Raw genomic sequence first — 10,100 nt, forward strand, 5'->3', positions numbered from 1 at the left:
CAGTATTGGTCTCCTTATTTAAAGAAAGATGTAAATGCGTTAGAAACAGTTCAGAAAAGGTTTACCAGGCTAATACCAGGAATGGGTGGGTTGTCTTATGAGGAAAGGCTAGACAGGTTAGGCTTGTATCTGCTGGAATCTACAAAGTAAGAGCTAACTTAATTGAAACCTTTAAGACCCTGAGTGGTCTTGACAGGGTGAATGTGGAGAAGATGCTTCTTCTTGTGGGAGAATCTAGAACTAGGGGACACTAGTTAAAAATAAGGGGTCACTCATTTAGGACAGAGATGAGAAGAAATTTTTCCTCTCAGAGATCTGAGAATCTTTGGAACTCTCTTCCTCAAAAGGCGGTAGAAGCAGAGTCTTTGAATATTTTTAAGACAGAGCTAGGTAGATTCTTGATTAACAAGAGGGTGAAAGGTTATCGGGGTTAGGCAGGAATGCGGGGTTGAGGTTACAGTCAGATCAGCCATGATCTTACTGAATGGCAGAGCAGACTCGAGGGGCCAAGTGGCTTATCCTGCTCCTAATTCGTATGTTCCTATGTTAGCTCACTAAATCATTGAGAATCCTCAGATTGGGAGAGGCACTATAGAAATTCTGTTTCTACCTTTGTTTTATTTGTGATTCCCATGTCTGCATTTATAATGAAACAGCAGCAACCAGGCGATGGTCCCATTGGAGCGTGATTTGTTTACATAGCAACTTCCCATTGGAAATGTAGCCAATGTATTCTAATAGTAACTCACAAAGGGGAATTGGATAAAACCTTGAAAAGCGCTATAAAGGAAAGGCAGAGGAGTGGGACTAATTGGATAGGTCTTTCAAAGAGCTAGCACACGCTGGATGAGCTGAATTGACCCCCTTTCCTTCTGTACCATTCTGTGGTTCGATGATTTCATGTGGGTGTAAGATCTGTCCATGAAGAGAGGTGATGAACAGTTTTTAATATATTGATTATTTCTGAAATGGATTCAGGAACTAAGGTGTTAGATATTCATTTAGGACTCTGGTTGCTGTCATTCACAGGTCTGAATTATAAAGAGGGGCTGCCCAAAGACCCCCACCTCACACAGAGTCAGACGCTTCTGATTCCCAGGCTGGACAATGTTCACATATCGACCTTGCATCCCTCTGCAGCTGAAGGTTTCTGTAGCTCCGAAATCAATTGTTTGCACTGTCGCACATCTGGAATTAGAATGTGTTGTGAGAGTGAGCAGAGAGTGCACGAGTAGATCAGTCAATGAACTGGAACAGGAATTTTAATAAAATTCTCACCCCCATCATGTACTCACTTTGGGTTGTCATTGCCATGATTCTGGTCCAGGTCTCCAATCCGGATTTCTGCCCCGTTGATCCCTTCCTTGTCATTCCTATTTGTGTTGGTAATGTTGATGAGCTGTATCTGATACTTTTGAAGCAGGTCCAGCCTCCACCAGGGATCTCCCTCCACTTTAGTAGAAGAGCAGGAATCGTCACGGGTTTTCCCATCGATGGCTTTTCCTGCCTTTTGACGATTGCTGGACTGGGTAGCAACAGCAGCCAAGGCGACATTTTGGACTGTTAACAACATTCTGCAATAGTTACCACAGGACTGCAACTGGCTGCATCTGTGGAGAATCTTTAATGTAGAAAAACATCCCAAGATGCTTCACAGATGCATAATGTGACAAAAATATAGACACTAATTTGAAAGAGGAGACTTTAGGACAATGAATGTTGGTTTTCAGGAGGATCTTAAAGAAACAGAGCAAGTGGTAAAGAAGGCTAAGGAGGGTTTTCCAGGCTTAAGAGCAGACATCTGAAGGTAACTCCACCCATGCTGGAGTGGTTAAAAATGGGGACGTTCAGGATTGGAGGAGAGGAGATATCTCAGAGGGTCATAGGGCTGGAAGAGGTTACAGAGATAGAGAGCGACACATTCGAAAATGGAGGTGTTAGCTGACTGGGAGACAGTGCTGGTCAATGAGCATGGTGCAGTGGGTGAGGGGGTGTTGGGTGAATGGGACTCAGTTTGAATTAGGGCAGAAGCAGCGGAATTTTGGATAAGCTCAAGTTTACAGAAGGTGGAACATAAGAGGTTGGTGTTGGAATGGTGGAGTCTGGAGGTTGAAAGAAATTGACCCGGATCAAGCAGGGAGCAGCAATCGCCATCAGATTGTGCTCTGACCGTACCTTTCTGTGCCTGACACAGCTCCACATTTCTGCCCGTGTACATGGAGTCTGGCTTCTCCAGAAATGTGGAGCGTATCAGAGAATAGCTACAGTGAGTTTAAATGTCCAGTGTGAACGTTAACAAATGGGTGAGTGGGTAGGTGGGTCGGAAGTGGGTAAATGGGTCAGGTAGGAAGGGGTAGTCGAGTGGTGAGGGTAGTCAGACACATAGTAACGCAAACACACACACAAACACAGGGGCACACACAAATGCACGTATACACACTGACACCCACACACACACAGACACACACACAAACGCACATATTCACACTGACACCCACACAAAACACAGTGACACACACACACACACACACACACACAGTGACACACACACACACAAACATAGTGACACACACACACAAACACAGTGACACACACAAACGCACATATACGCACTGACACCCACACAAAACACAGTGACACACACACAAAACACAGTCACACACACACAGTGACACACACACACACACAAACACAGTGACACACACAAATGCACATATACACACTGACACCCACATACACAAAACACAGTGACACACACAAAACACAGTGATGCACACACACAAAACACAGTGACACACACACACACACACACACACACAGAGTGACACACACACAGATACAAACACACTGACACCCACACAAAACACAGTGGCACACACACAAAACACAGTGACACACACACACAAACACAGTGACACACACGCACACACAAATACAGTGGCACACACACACACAAACACAGTGACACACACACACACACAAACACAGTGACACACACACACACACACAAACACAGTGGCACACACATACACAAACACAGTGACACACACACACACAAACATAGTGACACACACACACAAACACAGTGACACACACACACACAGTGGCACACACACACAGACACAGTGGCACACACACAGTGACACACACACACAAACACAGTGACACACACAAAACAAAGTGACACACACACACCCAAAACACAGTGACAAACACCCACACACACAAACACAGTGACACACCCACACACACAAAACACAGTGACACACACACACACAAACACAGTGGCACACACACACACACACACACACACACACACAAACACAGTGACACACACACACACACACACACACACAGTGGCACACACACACACAAACACAGTGACACACACACAAACACAGTGACACACACACACACAAACATAGTGACACACACACACACAAACACAGTGACACACACACACACAGTGGCACACACACACAGACACAGTGGCACACACACAGTGACACACACACACAAACACAGTGACACACACAAAACACAGTGACACACACACACCCAAAACACAGTGACAAACACCCACACACACACAAACACAGTGACACACCCACACACACAAAACACAGTGACACACACACACACAAACACAGTGGCACACACACACACACACACACAAACACAGTGACACACACACACACACACACACACAGTGGCACACACACACACAAACACAGTGACACACACACAAACACAGTGACACACCCCCACACACACAAACACAGTGAGACACACACACAAACACAGTGACACACACAAACACAGTGACACACACACACACAAACACAGTGACACACACACACAAAACACAGTGAGACACACACACACACACACACACAGTGACACACACACACACACACACAAACACACACACACACACACAAACACAGTGACACACACACACACACAAAACACAGTGAGACACACACACACACACACACAGTGACACACACACACAAACACAGTGACACACACACACACACACACAGTGACTGACACACACACACACACACACACACAGTGACACACACACACACACAAAACACAGTGAGACACACACACACACACACACACACACAGTGACACACACACACAAACACAGTGACACACACACACACAAACACAGTGACACACACACACAAAACACAGTGAGACACACACACACACACACACAGTGACACACACATATATTGCAGTGAATGACTAACAGGTGCAGGGTTCTGATTCTCTTGTTATTCCCTATTTGACAAACAGTTGATGCTAATTCTGCATTTAAATCTCGCCACATTCAAACTGAGAATGAACAGATTAATTCCAGACAGAGAGATGGAAAAGAAGATGAACTCCAATCCTTACCCATAGTGAATCCACCTTGAATAATCACCCAGAGACAGGCGAACATGTAAAACTGAAGCAGCTTCATCCAGATGAAGCAAAGCATGAATGGAACTTCAGAATGATTGAAGGGGGAATTTCGGTGATTCCAGTGCTCGCTTGGACTGTGACAGCAGTTAGATCATCACCTGATTGTGCTGCTGATTCATTTACCCTCCAATTACCCAGCAACTGAAAACCCCTGCAACTGGGAGCAGTTAGCTGGTGTGATAATTATAAACCTTAACTGCTCTCAATCCAGGAACCAGGGTCAACACCTCCCTCCAGGTACTGGGCCATCAGCGAGGGCAGCATTCCTGGTTTTATATGAGGACTGACAAACTGTGGTGCTATTGACAGACTCTGTGACATCACCTTCACTTGGTTGGTTGGTGTGAGGGTTTGGTTACAATGTGGATTTTACAGGGCAAGGCCAGCAGGTGTATAGTTTGCATCGCAGTGCCTGAGACACACAGGGGACAGAGATCCAGTGTCACAGTCCTGAGAATCTGCTTGGGTTCACTCCATGTAATGAGTTGCGAGAGAGAAGTGTTAGCAAAGGGAAATTAATTCCTCCTTCATAGTCAACAGATCAAGAAATAAGAGCAGAACTGGACTGTAAGGCCCATCATACTGGGGAACATAGAAACATAGAAAAAACATTGAGAAATAGAAACAGGAGTTGGCCATTCGTCCCGTCAAGGCTGCTCTGCCATTCAATATGATCATGGCTGATCCTCTATCTCAATGTCGTACTCCCGCGCTCTCCCCATACCCCTTGATGCCTTTAGAGTCTAACCAGAACAGATTGTATTGCCCCACCATTCAATACCATCTGAACTTATGCCTCAACTCTATTTTCCCATGCACTCCCCAGATCCTTTGATTCCCTGAGAGACAAAAAATATATCTATTCCAACCTTGACCTTCCCACTATCATAAGGTCAGAAGTGGGGATGTTCTCTGATGATTGCACAATGTTCAGCACCATTTGCAACTCCTCAGATACTGAAGCAGTCCATGTCCAAATGCAGCAAGACCTGCGCAATATCCAGGCTTGGGCTAACAAGTGACAAGTAACATTCATGCCACACAAGTGTCAGGCAATGACCATCTCCAACAAGAGAGAATCCAACCATCAGCCCTTGATGTTCAATGGCATTACCATCACTGAATCCCCCACAATCAGTATCCTGGGGGTTACCATTGACTAGAAACTGAACTGGACTAGCCATATAAATACTGTGGCTACAAGAGCAGGTCAAAGGCTAGGAATCCTGCAATGAGTAACTCACCTCCAGACTCCCCAAAGCCTGTCCACAATCTACAAAGTACAGGTCAGGAGTGTGATGGAATACTCCCCACTTGCCTGGATGAGTGCAGCTCCAACAACATTCAAGAGGCTCAACACCATCCAGGACAAAGCAGCCCCGCTTGATTGGCACCACATCCACAAACATTCACTCCCTCCACCACCAACGCACAGTAGTAGCAGTGTGTACCATCTACAAGATGCACTGCAGGAATTCACCAAGGCTCCTTAGACAGCACCTTCCAAACCCACGACCACTACCATCTAGAAGGACAAGGGCAGCAGATAGATGGGAACACCACCACCTGGAAGTTCCCCTCCAAGTTACTCACCATCCTGACTTGGAAATATATCGCCGTTCCTTCACTGTCACTGGGTCAAAATCCTGGAACTCCCTCCCTAACAGCAGTGTGGGTGTACCTACACCACATGGACTGCAGCGGTTCAAGAAGGCAGCTCACCACCACCTTCTCAAGGGCAATTAGGGATGGGCAATAAATGCTGGCCCAGCCATATGAATGAAGAGTCATACGGACTCGAAACATTAACTGTGTTCCTTTCCGCAGATGCTGTCAGTTTTTCCAGGTATTTCTGTTTTTGTGTCCCTAATTGTGGTTGGGGGTGAAACAGCAAGGGGAAGCAAACATTGGTGGGAGCTGTTTATTGACCACCAAACTGTAGTGGTGATGTTGGATAAGATATAAATCAGGAAATTAGAGATGCATGGAATCTGGGTGGGGACTTCAATTTATGCATAGGCTGGAATTCAGGTGCCCACTGGCACTGCGAGTGATCGGTGGCATGAGCAGATAATATGGTGCAATTGGGTTCATGATGGTGTGAAATCAGTTCAGGATCATCCACTCAGCCTGTCAATGGCGTTTCCTGCCATCAGTTTCCTGCCGATGTGTTTCACAACAGCACAAAAAAGGCCTGCCCTTGGTGGGCTGCATTATGAGGGGAACTCGGAGGTGAGTGGCACAGTAACAATGTGCAGCCCTCACCAGGGGCGCCTGTTGGGCTTCAAGCCTGAGGAGCGGTGCAGGGGAGCAAGGGCAGCCCTGCGGCCGAGCAACTACAGAAGGGTGGGGGGCAGACAAGGGCTGCTCTGCCATTGAATATAACACACAGCATTCGGGGTGCGGGGTGCGGTGGGGGGTAAGGTGGGGGGAAGGGGTGGGTGAGGGAAGCGGTCACACATTAGGGAAACATGTAGAAAGTGACCATCCCTCTGAAGCTGAGACAGTTCAGATGCAGCCACATTGATATGATTGGAGTTGGGCCTCTCGTCTACCTGCCCACTCAATCAATGCAGGGGCAGGAAAGTGCCACCAAGTGCAGCCCCTGCTGCCCCCTCCCCGGCACAGACTGTAAACTCATGAGCGTTTTAGTGGAATTCTGCACACGTTGTACAATCTCCTCGCTAAATCTGGCCATGGGGCAGTCACTGGTGGAGATGCTCACAGCCCCTTTGCAATGTCATCATCCCGGTTTGGAGCAATCTCCCCCATGGTTCAAGCTAACAGTGCAGCCTTGCAGTGTGGGTTAGGAGAATGCCTGTGCCTGAGATGAGAGCACAGCCTGCAGTCCAGTGGGCAAAGCTGCTGCCAATCGGTCAGGTGGAATAGGGTGGAGGTGGATGGGGTTTTGGGCAGCCATGGGTTTTTAGTACACCGATGTTAACCACGTGTCTCTCTCTTTCATCCTGCAGGATCATGGAGCCTGGTGAACTAGCTGTATTCCTGATGGCCTACAGAGAGCGAAGATGACGGAGGAGAGAGCGACTGAGGCTCTTGGCTGCACCGAGGCAGAAGCAGCAACTTCAGGAGGAAGAGGAAACTGGGGCTCCCACACACGCCACAACAAGCCACAGTGAGCCATTGCTGGTCGATGCCTAGCTGGACCCAGGGTCTATAGACATCGCCTTTCATTCCTGTAGATGACCAAGAACCAGTGTCACCAAAGACTGTGCATGTCCAGGGAACTGACTGCTCACATCTGCCAGCTGCTGCAGGATTTGGTGCCAAGGGGACATGGAGGGCATCCACTGCCAGTGGCTGTGAAAGTGACTGTGGCGCTCAATTTCTATGCCAGTGGCTCCTTTCAGGGCTCCACAGGTGACCCCTGTGGGATCGCTTAAGCCTCCACCCAAAAATGCATCCATGAGGTCACGGATGCCATCTGCCCAAGGGCACACAACTTTGTGCATTCCACCCAGGACCAGGAGAGACAGGATGCAACAGTGATTGGATTTGCTCGGATCTCAGGTTTCCCAGAGGTGCAGGGTAGCATCAACTGCACTCACGTGGCGCTCAGGTCTCTATCGTTACACTCGGTGAACTACATCAACCGCAAAGGGTTCCACTTGCTGAATGTGCAGCTGGTGTGCGACCACCAGAAACACATCCTGCAGGTCTGTGCACCGTTCCCAGGGAGTGTGCACGATGCCTACACCCTCAGTCAGTCATAGGTCCCTGCAGTCTTCCAGGGTCCACAGAAGCTGCAGGGTTGGCTCCTCGGGGACAAGGGCTACCCACAGAGGCCGTGGCTGATGACACCCGTGCGGCGGCCTCAGACTGCAGCAGAGCGACGCTATAATGAGGCTCATGCAGCAACTCGCACCTTGGTGGAGCAGACCATTGGGATGCTGAAGAGGAGGCTCCGGTGCCTGGACCGGTCTGGTGGAGCCCTGCAATACAGTCCACAGAGGGTGTCACACATCATCGTCGTCTGCTGCACCCTTTACAACCTGGCGCTGCAACGGGGAGAGGAGCTGGCTGAGGAGGAGATGGAGGAGCTGGAGGTCTCCTCCGATGAGGAGCACACAAACAGGGATTAAGGTGAGGGGGCCCTCGGTAGTGTCACTGACGAGGATGAGGGTCTCGCACTGTCCAGACGAGGCTGGCGCGCTTAGGAGGCCCTCATAGCTGCTAGGTTTGTTGGGGATGATGAGGACATGCAGTGATGTGTCCCCGTAGATCCTCACATTACAGTTGTGAATGTTTGACTCCAGTCTGACTTATGGCAGCACCAACACCCTCTGTGAGAATGCTACTGTCATGGAGATGAAGTGGAGGCCCTAATAGTCCCTCAATTTCAGGAGGATGATTACGAGATGCAGTGAGGACACTCCATAGATCTTCACACAGTCTCTGTGAATGCCTGACTCCTGTCTGGCCGAGGGCAGCTCACTTACGCTGTGATCAGGGTCATATCATAGAGACGCAGCCATGAAACTTTAGAAGCATCTGATCCTTTGTCCTCCTTCAGCACCTGAGCCCTTCAGGAGCTGGAGCACAGCCTCACTGGTCACAGATGCTGAAGAGATGGGGACCAGCCCCACCTTAAAGGTGCTGAGACCACACAGAGAGTATGAGGGAACTCTGAACTCTGTGACGCCTGCCCACTACATTCTGGCAGCAATGACCAGCACCATCGAGGTGCAGACATCAGTAATGTGTCCAGGGAGTGTGAGGCCGGACCATCACTGTGGTCTGAAGGCTGCACAGACACAGGGAAGAGGCCCTGGACTGAGAGACCTGCCTTTATCTTGTGCAGAAAGGTTTCACATCTGAGTGACATGAACACTGCTCATCAGAACAAGAAGCCATAGGCAGAGAGATATTCTTGGGAGTTTATTTATAACAGTGAACATTATGTACAAGTGATTAACACCCGTGCCCAGGCTGGGCAACTACATCTTCTTAACCTCCCTAACCCTGCCGCTACGTCTTGGTGCTCCCCGGACATCCACAGCAGAGGTGGAGGCAGCCTGCTGACTGTGACACCCTGTCTGTGATGAGCTTGGCGGGCGTCCTCTGGAGGGTTGAGACTTGGAGGGGCCCCGGCCTGCTTTCGGGGTCCTGCTGTGTGGCAGTGACACCCTCCTCAGCCTGTGGAGCTGGAGCTGCGGAGGTCACAGGAAGTGGGGATTTGGTTGGGTAGATACTCCTGGAATCACCTGTATGGATGGGCCCAGGGTCCTGCTGATCCTTCTCCCTATGGGTGTCCGAGGGCCCCAGGCTGACTGTTTGAGGAGAAGGGGTAGCTGGAGTGAGATCGAGCTGTTCTACACCCCTCTCGTGTACACACTTTTGGATGGCATGAGCGATGGAGTTAAGCCCGTGCAGCAGTGACGTCCTGGACCAAGGTCTCCATGGCAGCCGCCATCCTGCCAGTGTTGACCTCGGTGCATTGACAATGCCGGCGCTATCACCTCAGCCTGAAGGCAGACAGACTCCTCCATCGTGCTTTGCATCTGAGGAGTGCAGCGGACATCCCTTCCTGATGTTCCCGAGCTTGTCTTTGCAGCTCCAACATCTGTCACATGACCGAGTCCAGAGGCTCCTCATCTGAC

At 49.3% G+C, this 10,100-nt stretch overlaps 1 protein-coding gene across 1 annotated transcript; it reads right to left on the reverse strand.

Annotated features, from left to right (window-relative positions):
- Positions 1–1,019: 1,019 nt before the first annotated feature.
- LOC144672454 (fucolectin-5-like) lies at positions 1,020–1,573 on the reverse strand. The gene is made up of 2 exons (XM_078534300.1): positions 1,296–1,573; positions 1,020–1,188 (listed from the first exon to the last, which is right to left on the reverse strand). The coding sequence occupies exons 1-2, from the start codon at positions 1,571–1,573 to the stop codon at positions 1,020–1,022; spliced, it is 447 nt and encodes a 148-aa protein (XP_078390426.1).
- Between the last annotated feature and the right edge of the window lie 8,527 nt (positions 1,574–10,100).

Source organism: Cetorhinus maximus, chromosome 3 (genome assembly GCF_964194155.1).
Source record: "Cetorhinus maximus chromosome 3, sCetMax3.hap1.1, whole genome shotgun sequence".
Taxonomy (NCBI): domain Eukaryota; kingdom Metazoa; phylum Chordata; class Chondrichthyes; order Lamniformes; family Cetorhinidae; genus Cetorhinus; species Cetorhinus maximus.

Excerpts from the sequence above, each read along its gene's own strand:
- LOC144672454 (XM_078534300.1), bottom strand. The coding sequence starts at position 1,573 with ATGTTGTTAACAGTCCAAAATGTCGCCTTGGCTGCTGTTGCTACCCAG. Across the intron at positions 1,189-1,295 it reads CATGGCAATGACAACCCAAA|ATGTGCGACAGTGCAAACAA; the intron begins GTGAGTACATGA and ends TTCTAATTCCAG.